The sequence below is a fragment of the Chionomys nivalis genome, chromosome 9, assembly GCF_950005125.1.
Source record: "Chionomys nivalis chromosome 9, mChiNiv1.1, whole genome shotgun sequence".
Classification (NCBI taxonomy): domain Eukaryota; kingdom Metazoa; phylum Chordata; class Mammalia; order Rodentia; family Cricetidae; genus Chionomys; species Chionomys nivalis.
Genome location: NC_080094.1, coordinates 11716265 through 11734828, shown reverse-complemented (window position 1 = coordinate 11734828; position 18564 = coordinate 11716265). Strand labels below are relative to the sequence as shown.

At 44.7% G+C, this 18564-nt stretch overlaps 1 protein-coding gene across 3 annotated transcripts in view; it reads left to right on the top strand.

Annotated features, from left to right (window-relative positions):
* The window catches only part of Arfgef2 (ADP ribosylation factor guanine nucleotide exchange factor 2), an 80757-nt gene that overhangs the window by 27960 nt on the left and 34233 nt on the right, over positions 1-18564 (top strand). For 2 of the 3 annotated variants that reach the window (XM_057780217.1, XM_057780219.1), the window contains exons 8-16: positions 1694-1845; positions 5431-5561; positions 8286-8520; positions 9200-9299; positions 10848-10987; positions 12647-12755; positions 13580-13763; positions 16380-16491; positions 16946-17151. In XM_057780217.1, coding sequence (XP_057636200.1) covers positions 1694-1845; positions 5431-5561; positions 8286-8520; positions 9200-9299; positions 10848-10987; positions 12647-12755; positions 13580-13763; positions 16380-16491; positions 16946-17151 — 1369 coding nt within the window. The remainder of the gene's footprint in view (positions 1-1693; positions 1846-5430; positions 5562-8285; positions 8521-9199; positions 9300-10847; positions 10988-12646; positions 12756-13579; positions 13764-16379; positions 16492-16945; positions 17152-18564) is intronic. The other variant, XM_057780218.1, reaches the window with a different exon arrangement.

The window sequence follows — 18564 nt, the reverse complement described above, 5'->3', positions numbered from 1 at the left end:
CTGGAAAGGCAGCCAGTGCTCCTAACCATTGAACCATCTCTCCACCTCCTACATTCTGTATGAGTGTTGTGGCCCATGCCTATACTCCACACTTGGGAGACTGAGGCAGGAGAACCCATAGTGAGTTCCAAGCTGGACTTAAGTCCAGGGCCTTACACATGCCACCTGCCACTGAGTTACATCCAGCCTCATGTCATAGTTTGAAAGCCACATCTCTGAGCCTTCTGTTTGTTTACTAGGGTGTAGCCAAGCTCTTCCAGAGAGCCCAGAACTTACTTAGCCCTGTAGCAAGGCCCTTAAAGAGCCACAGTAGCTCCTGCCATCCATCACACAGTCCGTGTCACCCGTGTCACACCTCAGCCTATTGTACAGTAGCACTGGGTCAATTACATGTCCAGTAAATATAGGTTTTATAAAACTGTTACTGGCCATTGAGATCACTTGGCAGGGAAAGGTGTATCTGCCACCAATCCTGAGGACTTGCATTCAGTCCCTGAGACCCTCATGGTGGAAGGAGCGTGCTGACTCCCACAAGTTGTCTTCTGGCCCCCACACACAATAAATAAATATAATTTTAAGATATTTTCTATTTAGAAAAACATTTTGAAGTTGGGTGTGGTGGCGCACACCTTTAATCCCAGCACTCAGGAGGCAGAGGTGGGTGGATCTCTGAGTTCAAGGCCAGCTTGGTGTACAGAGTGAGTTCCAGGACAGCCAGGACTGTTACACAGAGAAGCCTTGTCTTCGAAAAACAAAAAACAAAACAAAACAAAAAACATTTTGAAGACTGCTTGAGTTCTTCAGTGTCATGTGCATATATGAAGAGCTATGTAATAGATTCCTCCCACAGTCATTGTTTTGCTCAGGATTAGATATGTTTTCTTTAGTTGAATGATAACATTTATGTGATTTCTGTTTTTTACATGATTTCCAGGAAGCTCAGGTCTGTTTTTCCTTGTGACTAAGTTTTTTTGTTTGTTTGTTTGTTTTTTGTTTTGTTTTTTTGGTTTTGCGAGACAGGGTTTCTCTGTGGTTTTTTTTTTTTTTTTTGGTTTTTCAAGACAGGGTTTCTCTGTGGTTTTTGGAGCCTATCCTGGAACTAGCTCTTGTAGACCAGGCTGGTCTCGAACTCACAGAGATCCGCCTGCCTCTGCCTCCCAAGTGCTGGGATTAAAGGCATGCGCCACCACCGCCCGGCCTCTCTGTGGTTTTGAAACCTGTCCTGGAACTAGCTCTGTAGACCAGGCTGGTCTCGAACTCACAGAGATCCGCCTGCCTCTGCCTCCCAAGTGCTGGGATTAAAGGCGTGCGCCACCACTGCCCGGCTTTTGTTTTTTTTTTTTTTCTAAACTGTGTCTTAATTCTTGTGTTACTAACCTTAACTCTTTAAATAAAATCTTGGTTTTCATGTTTTGCTACTTCCTGTCTTTTTCAGAAGTGGATGGGTGGGCAGAACTGCTGTAGCTCACAGCTCTGCAGGTGCTGTGAGTGAACCCTGCAGGGAGTTAGGCACTGCTGTGGCCCTGGCCGTGAGGTTGTGGGTAAGATTCAGGCAGGAAGCCTAAGCAGCACTGTGTTGTAGGGATTAGGGAGAGGGGGCATGTAGAACTGAGTCAGCGAGCAAATGCTGTCTGGTTCATGCAGCCTTTTGGGGTACACTCACCGGGCAATGACTTTGTACTTATGTCTTAAGAAGCAGCAGAAAAGCATGGTCTGATGGAGCCTGACCGAGTCCTGGGTACCCTAGAATGCCAGGAATACGCTGTTCACCCAGGAGTTGATGAAAACTCACAGACCAATGGCATAGCCGACGACAGGCAGTCACTGTCCTCAGCAGATAATCTGGTATGTCATTGTGCATCTCATATTCCATATCCCATACGGACACCCTTTCATTTGCACGCTTTTAGAGGTTACAGAATTAGATCTCTGTCAGAGAAATGGCTATGCACGAGGGCCCTGCAGGTGTTTGTCGCACAGGCCTGGTCTCATACTCTGTGAAGCACAGTTGCCTTTGCTAATGTTGGTTATATGCACTGTCACTATTGAACTTTTTTCTTTGCGACCAGGTCTCACTATATAGCTAGGCTAGCCTCACACTCACAGAGATCTCTCTGCTTCTGCCTCTTTTATGAATATATATGCCTAATCCTGTGTGTGTGTGTGTGTGAGAGAGAGAGAGAGAGAGAGAGAGAGAGAGAGAGAGAGAGAGAGGAGAGAGAAGCAAATGCATATATGTACAGGTGCTTGCCTATGCTTATGTGGAGGCCAGAGGTCAATGCCGGGTGTCTTTCTCTGTTATTCTCCACCTTACTTTTTGGAAAGAAAGTCTCTGAGTCTGGAAGGCAGTGATTGGCTAGACTGGCTGGTTAGCGAGCCCAGGATCTGCCTGTTTACACCTCCCAACACCTGAGTTACAGATACCTGCTACCATACCTGACTCTCATGAGTGCTGGGGATCTGAACTCGGGTTCTCATGCTTGTGTGCCATCTCCTCAGTGTCACTGAGTTAGGAGTTGGTAGTTCTGGGCCGAGGAATATCCCAGAGGCAGAGTGCTTGTCTAGCATGAACTAGGCTCTGGTTCAGAGTGAAATATAACTAAATTTAATTACTAAAAAAGTGCATATACACATAACACACAAAGCAAGAAAGGAAATGTTTTAAATGAACATGCTAACACATGCCTGACAGGCCAGCATTTTGGAGGCTGAGCAGTACCGAGGTAGGGAAGGGTGTGTGTGTGTGTGTGTGTGTGTGTGTGTGTGTGTGTGTAGACTGTTAACCAACAAATGAATGATTTGAAAGCTTTATGCCTTTAGTCAACTGGGAAGGTACCACTCAGATCCTACCCTCCCTCCTGTAGTCTGTTGAAAACCATTTTCTCTTCCTACATTAAAACTGAGTGACAGCATTCGTTTGAATCCTTATATTCTGACAAGAGAACAATCCCACCCTAATAACATTATTTAAGTTTAGTTTTTCTTTTTCTTTTCTTTGTTTTTTCAAACAGTTTCTTTGTAACAGCCCTGGCTGTCCTGGAACTCACTTTGTAGACCAGGCTGGCCTCAAACTCATAGAAATATGCCCACCTCTGCCTATACTGGCCTTAAAGACATGTGATCCTACACCCTGCTAGGTTTATTTTATTTTAAGATTTAGTTTTTATTATGTACATAGTGTTCTGCCTTACTGTATGTCTTCATGCCAGAAGAGGGCACCAGATCTCATCGTAGATGGTTGTGAGCTACCCTGTGGTTGCTGGGAATTGAACTCCGAGCCTCTGGAACTGCAGCCAGTGCTCTTAACCTCTGAGCCATCTCTCCAGCCCTCTATTTGGCTTTCTTGGTGATTACTTACTCGTCTTTTTTGCCCAGTTTTCATTTTAGAGGAGGGTTTCTACATTTCTATAATCAATTCTAAGAATCTCTGTATAAAGGCTGTTGATCTTTGATATATGTTGTATATATTTACTTTATTATGCTTAAAATAATTTTTAAAATCTATTTTTATGTGTATTGAGTGTTTTTCCTACATGAATATCTGAACACCATGTGCATGCCTGGTACCTGGGGAGGGCTGAAGAGGGCATCTAATTCCCTAGGATTAGAGTGACACATGATTTGAACTTCCATTTTGGTTCTGGGAATCAAACTGGTTCTCTGGAAATGTATCAAGTTCTCCTAACTAATGAGCCACCTCTCTGTATATACCCTAAATGTATTTATTTATTTACTTAGTTACTTTTTGAGGCAGGGTCTGATATCCGTGGCTGGTGTGGAACTTACTGTATAGATCAGGCTAGCCTCAGAGCCACAGAGATCTGCCAGCCTGCATCTCTGAATACTGTGATTAAAGGTGTGCACTACCACACTGTTGTAAGGAGCTGCGGGCTGTGTTCCTGCCATCCAGCTCCCGGCCACCTGGCTAGCTTATGCCCCGGAATAACAACACACAAATTGTATTCTTTTAAACACTGCCTGGCCCATTTCTATTCATGTGTGTAGCACCTTGAGGTGCGCTTACCAGGAAGATTCTAGCCTACATTCATCCTGGGTCGGAGCTTCATCGCGTCTGCCCCAGAAAGGAAAGGAAATGGCATCTTCGCTCACTTCCTCTTCCTCCCAGCATTCTGTTCTGTTTACTCCACCCACCTATGTTCTAACCTATGAGGCCAAGCAGTTTCTTTATTATTTAACCAATGACCTTCCTCCATCACCACACCTGGCTAAATGTAATATTTTTAAGGCGATTTTGAAGTACATGTCATTTTTTCCCCAATCATTCTGCTTTAGAGTTCTTACAAATATCTTCTTTGTTTTTGTTTTCTTCTCCTTCCCCCACACCAGGGTTTCTTTATATAGCCCTGGCTGTCCTGGAATTTGCTCTGTAGACCAGGCTGGCCTCCAACTCATAGAGATTAGCCTGTCTCTGCTTCTTGAATACTAGGATTAATGACGTGCACCACCATTACCCAGTCTCTCTCTCTTTCTCCTCTCTCCTTCCTTCCTTCATTTCTTGAGAGCGTATGTGTATATTGTGTGTAATTATTTTTTTGGCATTGGTGCCACAGCACACATATAAGAGATCAGAGGACAGCTCTAGAGTTGGCTCTCTGCCCTTCTACTGCTATGTGAGTTCCAGGGATCAAACTCAGTTTTTCAGGCTTGAATGGCAAGAGCTGTTACCCATTCAGCCATCTTGCTGGCCTCTGTGATTTTTGGGTTTTGAGGGGTTTCTGTTTTTTGGGTTTTTTTGTTTGTTTTTCAAGACAGGATTTCTGGGGCTGGAGAGATGGCTCAGAGGTTAAGAGCAGTGGCTGCTCTTCCTAGAGGACCTGAGTCCAATTCCCAGCAACCACATGGTGGCTCACAACCATCTGTAATGAGATCCAGTGCCCTCTTCTGGAATGCAGGCAAAACAGTGTGTACATAATAAATAAATAAACATATATATATATATATATATATATATATATATAATTTTAAAAAAAAAAAAAACAGGATTTCTGTAAGTAGCCTTGACTGTCGTGGAACTGGTTTTGTAGATCAGACTGGTCTTGAGCTCAGAGAGCTCTGCCTACCTCTGTCTCCTGAGTGCTGGGATTAAAGGCGTGTGTCATTATTGCCTGGCTGTTTATTTGTTTGTTTGAGACGGGTTCTTGAACAGCCTCTATGAGCTGGAACTCACTGTGTAGCTGAGGAGGACTTTACACTCCTGCTCCTCAGCCTCCATTCCCAGTGCTGGGACGACAGGGGTGTGTGTGTCTCCACCTGGCCTCACAAGGTCTACAGTTTCTCTGATAACACAACTGGGACATCTATTTTGTGTCTTCTCCCCCCACCCCACCTTCCAGTTGAATAAATACAGGAATTTAGGTTTCCATGGCATAATTCTTTTCTTCCTGAATTTGCCTTTGTTTCTAACTTTAGGAACCAGATGTTCAAGGACATCAAGTGGCTGCTAGGTTCTCTCACATTCTGCAGAAGGATGCCTTCCTGGTGTTTCGTTCCCTGTGCAAGCTGTCCATGAAACCTCTTGGGGAAGGACCCCCAGATCCAAAGTAAGCTCACAGTAGCTATGGTCATCTGCTACCCTGTGACCTGGGCGTTTGTGTTCTGTGCTTTGTCTTCCCCTGTTTCCCACAGTGTAGGTGTGGGATGGTTTCACATTTCTCCAGACTCAAACAGTTCCTACACCTCTCCATACCCCTGCCATGTCTCCACTATCCAGAATCTTGCCCAGATTTGTTCTTGCTTTGTATGTCTTGTACTGACTAAGGGCTTAATTTCCTTGTGAGGCTGTGAAGGAACAAGATGCCTACAGACTCCATTCCTGGCCCTGACTGGAAACCTCAGCTCCATGAACAAAGATTTAAGTCCCAGAGCCTAGTGTCTAAGCCTAGTGTCTCTTCCTAGTGAAGTGGCTGGCCAACAGTGCTGTACTGTGGAGAGAAGAAAACCAGCTTTATTTAGAGCCAGAAAACTGATTCTAGTTCTTATGTCCTTCACTGCAGGGCAACTCCAGGGCTGCCCGAGTGATGAACTGCAGTGAAAACGGTGAAGTGAAGTAGATGTTGTTCTAAGTACAAGGCGGTGTACTTCCCAGTTTCTGCTGTTGGAATCCTGACTGCTCATCTTTATAACCTCAGACTTTCTGTTGAGCATCGTAACAACCATTAGGAAAAGGGCTAATGAATGTTCTCCATTTTTTCAAACTTTATTATGATTGTATGTGTGTGTGATGTGTGTTGGTGTGCACAGAAATCATCATACAACTTTGTAGCATCAGTTCCCTCCTCCACCTTTACCTGGGTCCCAGGGACCAAACTCAGGTCCTCAGGCAGCAAGTGCCATTACCTGCTGAGCCATTTCCTCCCCCAACTCACCCACTCTCCCAACAGCTGCTCTCTGAGACAGCTTCTCTTTATGTTACTTAGTCTGACCTAATTCATCTCAGCATCCTCATGCCCCAGCTTCCTGAGTGATCGGATTACAGTAATTACTACCCAGCTAGAAAAAAATTATTTTCTCTTTATTGTTGTTTTAGCTTTGTTTTACTTTGTACATGTTAATGTTTTGTCTGTATGCATGTAAGTACACCATGTGGATGCCTCTTGTATCCTCTGGAACTGGGGTCATTGATGGTTGTGAGTCACCATGTGGGTGCTGGGGACTGAACCTGGATCCTCTGCAAGAGCAGCAAGTGTTCTTAACTTATGAGCCATCTTTCCAACCCTGAAGATTCATTTATTTTATGTTATGTGTACAATTATTTGGCCTACATGTATGTATACCAGGTATGTGCCTGGTGACCTTGGAGATCAGAAGAGTTCCAGATTCCCCGTAACTATAGGTGTTGGGAATTGAACCTGAGTCTTCAAGCAACAAGTGCTCTTAGCCACTGAGCCATCTCTCCACCTGCTCTTTTTTTAATTGTGGTTGTTTGTTTGTTTGTATTTTGAGACAGGGTCTCACCATGTAGTCCTGATTAGCCTGGAATTTACTATGTAGATCAGGCTGGACTGATTACTCACAGAGATCCAACTGCCTCTGCTCTTCTAGTGCTGGGATTAAAGAAGTATACCATGGTACCTGGTGAATTTTCTTAACGACCCTGCCTTGGGCTAGTGGTAGGAGGAGTCTGTGAGGCTGGTGGATAAAGAGCCCTGGATTGGACATTCTTCTAATTGCTATGACAAATTCCCGACAGAAGACAAGGTGTTTGTTTTGGCTCACAGTTTGAGGGTCCAGTTCATTATGGTGGGGAAGGCATGGTGGCAGGAGTTTTAGGCAGCTGGTCACTTTGCATCCACTGTCAGGAAGTAGAGAATGTTGGGTTCTGGTGCTTGGCTCCTCCCTCCTTTCTATTCAGTCTTGTATCCTCGCCCATGGCATGGCACCGTAAGGGTTGGTCTTGCCCTTAATTAACTTAATCTAGCCCCCCCCATAGTCACACTCAGAGGCTTATCTCCTAGATGATTCTAGATCCTGTGAGGGCAACAGTGTTATCACAGCCCTGTCTTCATGCAGATGGAGAGTGAAGAGTATGGGGCTGAATCTGCAGCAGAATATTGTGAAATAATTGCATGGATCCATCCTAGAGCTGGCTCTCCAGGCTCAACTCTCACCTTGTTCTGCCCGTTATCCACTTTGTGTTGGAAACAGACAAAAAGGAGTCGTTTTTGTTTTTCAGAGGGCCTACAGGTTCTGAGGGGCCCATCTTATCCTCTCTGCCTTCATCCTGTTGGCATGTAGATGTTGTTTCTATTTTTTTTAAAGACTTGTTTATTATGTTTTCAATGTTCTGTATGCATATATGCCTACAGGCCAGAATAGGGCACCAGATCTCATTACAGATGGTTGTGAGCCACCATGTGGTTGCTGGGAATTGAACTCAGGACCTCTGGAAAAGTAGCCAATGCTCTTAACGTCTGAGCCATCTTTCCAACCTCTGCTATTTCCAATTCTTAAATCTTGGCCTCAGGAGGTTCTGCGTGGCTGAGCATGGTATGCATCCCTGTAGTACCGAACCTTGGGAGGCAGAGACAGGAAGATCAGGAGTTAAAGGTCATCCTTGCTCACATAGTAGCTGGTAAAAGATCAAAGGCTTTTCAAGTAACATACTGTTTCAGTCTGTGCCCAATATTTGGCAGGCAGAGGCAGGATCACAAGTTCCAGGTCTGCTATACACAGTGAGACTCTGTCTCAAAACAAAACTAAAAGCATCGTCCTGTCTAACATTCCGCCTACTAGCACACCATCACTGTCTTTTGTTGCCTTTGCAGGTCCCACGAGCTGCGTTCCAAGGTTGTTTCCCTGCAGCTGCTGCTCTCTGTGCTGCAGAACGCTGGCCCAGTCTTCAGGAGCCATGAGATGTTTGTCACTGCCATTAAGCAGTACCTGTGTGTGGCCCTGTCCAAGAATGGCGTGTCCTCAGTACCTGATGTCTTTGAGCTCTCACTTGCTATTTTTCTTACTCTTCTTTCAAACTTCAAGATGCACTTGAAAATGCAGATAGAGGTACATACATACTTCAGTTAGTGTTTTTTATTTGGGGACATTAATGCCAGATGAGAAGCCTGCTTGTGAGTCAGGCATGACACAGGCCTGTAATCCTAGCACTTATGAGCACTAGAAGCCAAGCAATTAGGAGGTCAAGGACAGCCTAAGCTATGTAGTTCACTTGGGACCAGCCTGAGCTACATGAGATCCTGTCTCCAGAAAAAGCAAGCAAATAAGCTGCTGGTGGCCTAGCCACCATAGTAAAATACCCCTTTTACTAGCTAGCCCTCCTAGTGGAACCTGAGTGGGAAAGACCTTGTCAGAAAAGTTATGTTCACCAGCGATTTAAAGTCATGGTCTATATTCTCAGCTCAGACCCCACCCAATCCCCACTCCAGTGTTTGTCTGGGCTCAAACTGTTTGAAATAATTTGAATTAGTTGTCAGATTGATACATTATATTTCATCATTTTCTCAAGTTACAACACATGCGGACCCTGTACTAGCTCCTCAGCTGTAGGTAGAGGTCCTGCTAACCATCCAGGCTGGACTCCCGTGTTCCTCAGCAAGTGCACGCCCCACTTTGCATCTGCCCAGCTGCTCTGCATAGCAAAGAGCTGCCTGGCCCAAAGGTGTTGGCATCTTGAGTCCTAAATGGAGACTGCTCATTGCTCCTTCCTTGTCTTCATGTCACACAGGTCTTTTTCAAAGAGATTTTCCTAAACATTTTAGAAACATCCACAAGTTCTTTTGAGCACCGCTGGATGGTCATTCAGACCCTGACGAGGATTTGTGCAGGTACGTTCACCTGGGACACTCATAACAGCTTCTGAAGCTTTTGTCTGCCAAGCACGTATCAAGATCATCAGTTCCTCTTTGTAGTGTTTTGTGAATGATTGAGAAAGTCCTTCCATTACAGAGTTCATTTGCAGGGCTGGAGTGATAGCTCAGCTGTTTAGAGCCCTTCCTTCTCTTATAGAGGACTCAAGTTTGCTTCCCAGCACCCACATCAGGTAGCTCACAACTGCCAGGGGATCTGACATCCTCTTGCCTCTTTAGGCACTACATCCATATGCATAAACTTTCAAACCAACATATACACATTGTTTTCCCTTTTGAGACAGAGTCTTACTTATGTAGCCCAGACTAGCCTCAAACTCTTGAGATCCCCCTGCCTCTGCCTTCTTAGTGCTGGGGTTTAAAGTCTGTACTACCATACCCAATTTACACATAGTTTTTTGTTGTTGTTGTTGTTGTTGTTTTGAGACAGGGTTTCTCTGTAGCTTTGGAGCCTGTCCAGGAACTAGCTCTTGTAGACCAGGCTGGCTTCAAACTCACAGAGATCCACCTGCCCCTGCCTCCCAAGTGCTGGGATTAAGGTGTGATCCACTACCACCTGGCTTACACATACTTTTTAAAAAATGAATAAAAAAATATATTTTGGGATGGGAGTTTCCATACAGAGACAGGGTGTCTCTGTGTAGTCCTGGCTGTCCTAAAACTCACTCTGTAGATCAGGCTGGGCTCAAATTCAGAGATCCCCCTGCCCCTGCCTGCCAAGTGCTGGGGTTAAAGGTGTAAAGGTGTACACCACTACTGACAGCAAAATATATGCCTTTTAATCTCTTTTTTGGGTTTTGTTGTTGTTGTTTTTTTGTTTTTTTTTTTTTTTTTTTTTTTTTGGTTTTTCGAGACAGGGTTTCTCTGTGGTTTTGGAGCCTGTCCTGGAACTAGCTCTTGTAGACCACGCTGGTCTCGAACTCACAGAGATCCGCCTGCCTCCGCGGATTAATCTGGGATTAAAGGCGTGCGCCACCACTGCCCGGCCTTAATCTCTTTAAAAAGGTTCATTCATACTGACCTGTCTTGTAGAAGAACTGGCTCAGGGGACCTTTGATGTTAGCACCAGGTTTTGTAAATTCTAGAAATGTAGTAATCATGGCAGATTGGTTTTGGTGCTGCTGTCCTCTGGGCCTGAGGTGAATTTAAATGGATCTTCTGACATCCCAGGACTCTGCAGACAGGCAAACACTGCCTTTTGACCCCTGCTGCAGGGTGAAACGGAGTGCCTGAGCGAACAGAGGTGGGCAGGCCTCAGAACAGTAGACTGTCATGCTTCTGACGCGTATTTCTTGCTTAATGTGTGGCCACCTTGGGCAAAAGTTCACGGAGTCTATTTTTAGCAAAGAAAGTATAGCTGGGCTTAGCGGTAGAGTTCATGTCTAGTATTCATAAAGCCTTGGGTTCCATTCCCATACTGACAACAATAAAAAAGAAAGAGAAAGAAAGAAAGTTAATCGTTTGTGTTTGATCCAGATTTCTAATATGTGTGTGTTATTTTCCAAGATGCCCAGTGTGTTGTGGATATTTATGTCAACTATGACTGTGACTTAAATGCTGCTAACATTTTCGAGCGTCTAGTAAATGATTTATCCAAAATCGCTCAGGGAAGAAGTGGACATGAGCTGGGGATGACGCCTCTACAGGTAAAAATACCAAGGTACATGCTGTCTTTAAAGTTTACTCTGAAATAGACATCATAGAGTGCCGCCATACGGTTTTCACTGGGTTTTACCTACATTAAGGGACAAAAGACAGACACGCAGTTTCTGCTGTTGTGAAAGGACAGTAAAGAGGTGAGTTGTCAGTTGATGTGCTGTGGAGAAGAGAGTGCCTATGTTAAGGCTCCATTAGAGTACCCTGGGGGAAAAGCAGTTTTCACTGCCTGAGTGACATGTGCAGAATCTTGGCATCTGGGCTTTTTCTTGGAGGAAGGCCAGAGCCGTCCTTAAGGCCACAGGAAGATTTGTGTTGCCTAAAGTATTGTGAGTCTAAAACACTGGCTTTTTTTTTTCTTTCCCTTTTTTTTCTTTCCTTTCCTTTTTTTTTTTTTTTGATCATCTATAACTTGTGTTCATTTTTTAAATGTAAGAAATTCTAACTATGTAGCAGGTATGGTGGCACAGTCCTATAATTCCAGCACTCAGGATGCTGAGGCAGGAGGGTCACAATTTCTTAGCAGGCCTGGCATATATATTGAGACTCTATCTCAAAAAAACAAAAATCCTATTTAAGTAAAATTAGTATTCTTATTTATCTGTAGTTTACCTTAAAATGAAATACAGTTGTCAGTATTTAGGGTATATGTTCTATCCAGAATTATTTATGTGCTAAGTAATTGAATTTTCTTTAGATCACAAGTTAAGACTGTTATTTAAAATATCAGGTTTTGTTTTTCTTGCTAGTATTTTATTCCACAAGCAATGAATAGGGTAGTCCGCCTCCCTCCCTCCCTCCCTCCCTCCCTGCCTCCCTCCCTCCCTCCCTCCCTCCCTCCCTCCCTCCCTCCTTCCTGCCTAGTCCTTTGAGGCAGAGTCTCTCTGAAGCTGAAGCTCTTATATTTTCTTGGTTAGGCAGGAAGCCTGCATCTCCAGCAAGCCTCATCTTGCCCCTAACAAAGCCAGGATTTCAGGCATGGGCAGGTCACCGAGCTTGTTAACGGCTGCTGAGGTCCAAACTCTGGTCCTCATGATTGCATGGCAAATACTCTTAACTACTAAGTCATCTCTCCAGCCCTAAACTTTCTTTAGAAAATTCAACTAAAGAGGCTGGTAAGAGAGTTCAGTTGGTAAAGTGCTTGCTTGGAAAACGTGAAGACAGAGTCTGATCCTCAGAGCTCATGCACAGAGCTGATCATGATGGCGCACATTATAACCCCAGTGTGCTGTGGAGGCAGAGACAGGCAGTCCTGGAATTTGCTATCCAGCTAGTCTAGCCCAGTTAGTGAGCCCCAGGCTAATGAGAGACCCAAAGCCAGGTGAATGGCATTTCTGAGAATGATATTGTAGTTGTCCTCTGGCATTCATGCATGCACACAGAGAATTTTAAAAAGATACAGATAGCCCTTTGCACTTAGGAAGTCACATAGGTCATACTTGAATGCTTACCATGATGACACTATTAGAGATGACTAGGGCTTTTGAAGTACCATTAGCACATGTCAGCTCTTAATAGTTCCCTGGGTTTGTTTGTAGTAGTGCTGATTGTTAGTGATTCCCTGGCAGCCTCACAGGACTGCCCAGGAGCCCCAGATTGCTCACTGTAAAGTGTGGTAAGGCTCTGTACTCTTCACTTTGGGCCTCTAGGAGCTCAGTCTGAGGAAGAAAGGCCTGGAATGTCTCGTGTCCATTCTGAAGTGCATGGTGGAATGGAGCAAGGATCTGTACGTGAACCCCAACCACCAGGCCACCCTGGGTAAGTGAGCAATGTGTGCGACTCCTCCTTTCAGGTGCAGCTCACCAGGGCGGGGACACGTCATTCTGGGATTGTGGTAGACAGTTGTCGTGTTTCCTAAATTCCTGCAGTTACTGTAAAGCTTGTGCTTTTTAATACATGTGGGTGTTCGTACACTTTTCCTGTAGCTATGCTAAGATACTCCAACAACAGCACGGAAGAAAGAAAGGACTTTGCTTCTTTTGGTGCTAGAGACTGGGCCCTCTGGAAGAGCAGGAAGTGCTCTTAACTGCTGAGCATCTCTGTGAATGAGTTTGTGCACACAAGTGCGGGTACCCAAGAAGGCCAAAAGAGGGTGTCAGATCTCTGGAGCTGGAGTTTCATGAAGACATTGCAGGCTTCTTCTTCTGTTCCATGATCTGGCCCTACCTGGGCCTCTGTTCCTGACTCATTCCTGCTACCACCCTGAGTCAAGCCTGGCTCTAGAGAATTTCACTGAGTCTTCTTGTTCTCTTCTAATTGTCCATGCTTGCATAGAAACCATACTCCTGAATTATATAGAGTGATGGAAGTTTGGATTTTGGTAAGGCAAGTCCTTACTTTATTATTAAGTTACTTGCTTTGGCATTTTCTTTGCTTGTGAATTTTAGAAATAGTTTGAGTTCTGTGTTAAATAAATTTCTGTGTGATACTGAGGAAAGTATTTAAGTGATAGGCTTGGCATCTTTGCCCCTTAGAATGCAAACCTGTGGTAGATCTGAGGAATGGGCACCAAAGCTGGAGCTTGCTCAGCCACATCTATTCTATCTGCTTAGTTGGTTTTGTTTGCTTTTATGTCACTGCAGGTCAGGAGAGGCTCCCAGATCAGGAAATGGGAGACGGAAAAGGCCTTGACATGGCAAGACGATGCAGTGTGACATCAGTGGAGTCCACAGTGTCCTCAGGGACTCAGACAACCATTCAGGATGACCCAGAGCAGTTTGAGGTCATCAAACAACAGAAGGAAATCATTGAGCATGGCATCGAGCTGTGAGTGTGGCTACTGGGCTGTGCCATCTCTCAGGGCTTTTGACAAAGCTACATTTTCTCTAGGACCTGTAGGTAGAAGTTTCTGTCCCACCAGCAACTCCCAAATAAACACCCTGAGACTTAATATTGCTTATAAATGTTCAGCCAGTAGCTCAGGCTTATTACTAACTAGCTCTTACATTTTTAAATTAATCCATAGTCCTTATATATGCTCTGCCATGTGGCAGTACCTTTTCTTGGTGCATCATGCCCATCTTATTCTCTCTGCGTCTGGCTGACAACTATTCTGACTCCACCTTTTTCCTTCCCATCATCCTTAGTTTGGTCGCCCCACCTATACTTCCTGCCTGGCTACTAGCCAGTCAGTGTTTTATTATACCAATTTAAGTGATAAATTGTGTTCCAGGGGATTATTCTACAGCAAGGAACTGGAAACTGACTCTTGCAGGGGAAATACCTGTGTCGAGGGCCCTGCCTGGCTACTAGGCGTGGAGAGAGCATAGGGGTGTGAAAGGAGGAGACTTGCTTTGTACAGAGCAGCTTTGTGCAGCTCAGGAGGCTTTTTTTTTTTTTTTTTTTTTTGCCTTTTCTGACAACAACAACAACAAAAATACTTTAGAAAACATCCACGCATAGTGACTGAGGCCTGTAATCCTAGTCTTTGAGAGGCTGAGGCAGGAAGATAGCCTTGAGTTGAGATTAGGCTACGTTATAAACTCTGAGAAAACAAAACCACCAAAAACTAAATGGACTGGAGAGATGACTCATTGGTTAAGAGCACTAGCTGTTCTTCCAGATGACTTAGGTTCAGTGTTCAACACTTGTTTGATAGCTCACACACAGCCTTCTGTTAACTCATCCCAGAGGGTCTGATGCCCTCTTCTGGCCTCTGAGGAACACGACCATGCATGTGGCTTGTAGACATACATGCAGGCAAAATGCTCATATGCATAAAATAACAATAAATGCAATCTCAAAAAAATTAAAAAATAAAACAAAAAGCATCTGGAAGAAGCCACTGTCTATTCCCTGAGCAGAAAACTCAATGTTCACTGTGTTTGCTTTAGCTGTGTGTAGGTTTTTCTGAACCATTTGTAATTTGTAGCCATCACCATACCTGAACACACATGTTTGAAACTTAAGGACATTCTACGCATTATGTTGACCCATCCTTGTGATAATTGCTCAGTCTTTGTTTCTTCCTAGTCTTCTGTGTACTTTAACACATTGTCTTCTATGCTATTTACTTTTGAATAATGAGCAAGCTCCCTTTAACAGTTGAAGCGAAGCACTCAGGCTTTGCATGGAAGTGCTGAGTTCTGTGTTTTCCTGCCTCACCATCCCTGGGGTGCTTTGTTTTCCCCATGGCAACTAAAATAACAGTTTTTATGGAGTTCCCTGCAGAGAGAACAGTGGTATAATAGTTGAAAACATGAGCCTCACCCCTCCTCTGCCTCCCTGCCTGTCCTCTTCTGACAGCACACTGGCACACATGGCCTGTTGTTAGTCCCCTGGTCACCATGGTGAAGAGCTCCTTCTATTCTTAGTGCTCTTTGTCGTTCTAATCCCTCAGACATGAACACTATTTCCTCCTCCAAGAGGCATCCCACAGCCATGCTGATTAAAGAAGTCCAATTTTCCCTGTCCTTATCATTTGTGTCTTCATGGCTCTTGCCTATTTGTGTTTGTCCCTCTCCCATGCAAGATTTGGCAAAATGAACTCTTCCATTGATTTTGCCTCTCCTTATTAGAAAGCATAAAGTAACTATCCAGTACCTACTTTGCAAAGGATGGGAGGGCCAAAGCGATAGTTTGAGACTGTTATGATGAGTCTTCTGGACATCTAGGACCCATTTTGATATCGGATGACTACGACAGCATCGGCCATCACACATATATGCTAGAACACACCCTTATCTGAGTCAGAAGTCCCCATACTTGCCGCTGTCTCACCAGTGGCTTGAACTTTGTGTTACTACTGTCCTGTCTTCCAGATGACTCTGCCCAGCTCAGTGCCCAGAGTTCTATTACTGTTAAAGATGGGGAGAGTGACTTGGTTGACAGGCAGCTAAGTCTGTAATTCGAGGGTCAAAAACTAAGGGCTGCTAAGGTGTGGTGGTTCACTGTGGTCTCAGTACCCCAGAGTCTTAGAAAGGAGGGTTTCCATGGGTTCAAGGCCAGGTTGGATCATACAGTGAGGACCTTGTCTCAAATAACAAAATATAAGACCAAGTATAGTGATATACACCTTTAATCCGAGCACTCCAAAGGCAGAGACAGGTGGGTTCCTGTGAATTTGAAGCCAGCCTGGACTGCAAAGTGAGATCCTATCTTAAAAAAAAACAAAAGACTAAACCAAAAACAGAACAGCGCTGGTGAGATGGCTCCGTGGGTGAGGGTGCTTGACGTCAAACTTGATCATAAAAGGTTCAGGACCAAGTCCACACTTGATCACATGTGCACACATGTAATAAGTAATTAATAAATAAATTGAAAAAACTTGATGGTAGAACTTGGGAAAGCTGTGGGACAGTTGCTGTATCCCTGCTAACTTTCTCTCTGCCCCAGAGTTTTAAGTCAGCCACCTGTGTCCTGTCCCCTCTCCTTGTGATACAGCTTCAACAAGAAGCCCAAGCGGGGAATCCAGTTTCTCCAAGAGCAAGGCATGCTGGGGACAGATGTAGAGGACATTGCCCAGTTTCTGCACCAGGAGGAGCGGCTAGATTCTGTAAGTCGGGGCTAGGCGCAGCATGTGGCCCTATGGGCTGATATTATGTCTCACTGGCCTGTACCTCCAGCTTGACTGGCCCTGAGTGAAAACTGCTTTGTACCCTGGCTTCTGCAGTCCTGCTCTCTCCTGGCACTGCACAGCATTCTCTGATGAGAATGAATGCTACTTTGACCCACAGTTTGGGGGACAGTGTCCGAGTCCAAAGTGTCCTTGACTGCTGGGAGTTATTCTTTGGCTGGGTATGTCTCTTGCCTTCCATATGTAAGCCTCATGTTTCTCCTTCTCTTCCTCTGTCTGACAAACTGTCATGCATACAGAAGCAGGGGCGATCTTTCCCTGCTTCCCAGCAGTCAGCTGCTTTGGGCTCTTTAGTGCCTTTGTGTTCCAGCCACCAGCACCACAGCCATCACCCACATTTGACAGTTTCTAAATGTGAATCTATGTATTTCAGACCCAGGTTGGCGAATTTCTGGGTGATAGCACAAGGTTCAACAAGGAGGTGATGTATGCCTATGTGGACCAACTGGACTTCTGTGAAAAAGAGTTTGTTTCAGCCTTGAGGACATTCCTGGAAGGCTTCCGCCTGCCTGGGGAAGCGCAGAAGATTGACCGGTTAATGGAGAAGTTTGCTGCTCGATATATAGAATGTAACCAAGGGTGAGCGCGCGATATGGCACTACTTCCTCCTTTTTGCACTTTGAGGTTTTGCCCTTGGGGTTTGGGTTTAATTATTGCAGCTCTGCTAAGCAGTATCCCCCAGAAGACTTTGCAACAACCTTATTTATGTTTCTGTGCTGCAGACAAGGTTAAGTAACTTGCCTGAGATCTTGTAGCTAGCTAGACGTGCTGACACTGAAGAGGTAGAGGAAAGGAAGTGAGAGGTGGGGGCAAGCCTAAACTACCTTGACTTAAAACAAAAACAAGGGCTAGGGATGGTTCAATACCATTATTGAAGGGAGCAGGTTACAAAGCTAAGGTAAAGTCTTCTTTCACTTGTGAGTGACACCTCTTCTCTAACAACAGCTAGCATGGTGCGAAATGCAGAGGGTTTTTTGATTACATGCTGATAAATAAACTATAGAAGTAACTGTGTAACATTATAAAACCTTCCAACAAGTACTTGATTTTATCTTGGATGTTTTAAATTTTATGTTGTTCATTATTGTACATGTGTGTGCATGATAATATTAGTATGTGGAGGGGCACGAGTGCTGTGACTTGGGTGTGGAGGCTAGAGGACAACTTTGGAACCAGTTCACTTCTGCCTTAGTGTGATTTCTGGGAATTGAACTCAGTTCATCAACACTGGTACCTTTACCTGCTGAACCATTTCACCAGCCCTAATTGTAGTTGCTTAATAGTCAGTCACTGTTTTTATAGGAACTAGAGAAACTTTGATCCTAACTGGGATAGAGGCAGAAAGAGAGCTGGAATGTCAGTGTCATATAGCAAAAGCGAAGACTAACTAGGGAAGGCAGAGAATCAGCTGGGAGGAGGCAAGCTGCATGGGGAAATAAGTATGTACGGAGAAGCTTAGTGAGACCCATTGCTTTGTGTCCTGACCCAAAACTTAGAAAGGGCTAAGTGTCATTAAGCCCTGCTATTCGTTTGCTGTGCTGAATCAGTGGCAGGCCTGTGTTACGGATGGGAAACTGAGTCTCTCTGAAAGATTGAGAATCCAGTCCAAAATTAGTCAGCTAAAAACTAGCCAAGCCAAGATGTCTGAATTTGTCTGAGGGCCTCATGGCCTCCCTGCACGAGCAGTGTGAGTGAGTGCACTGTGAGCATACTGCGGGGACTCTAGGGAAATGTTTTGATGACGCTTTTGTACCAGGTCAACTCCATTTTCATATTTATCAGTCCCAATCCTGCCAGTGTGTGACCAACAGGCAGCCTCTGGTCATCTGACCCCAACAGACATGACAACTTGATGTGAAGATGAATGGTTTGTAGCTAACTTTTAAGTGTGCCCTCCATGGGCCTGGAGACCTTGCTCTAGTCAGTTGATCAGATCCTATTGGCTCTCCTTTTGCTGTCCACCCTGGGATTGCACTTTCCTGGTAGGGTAGT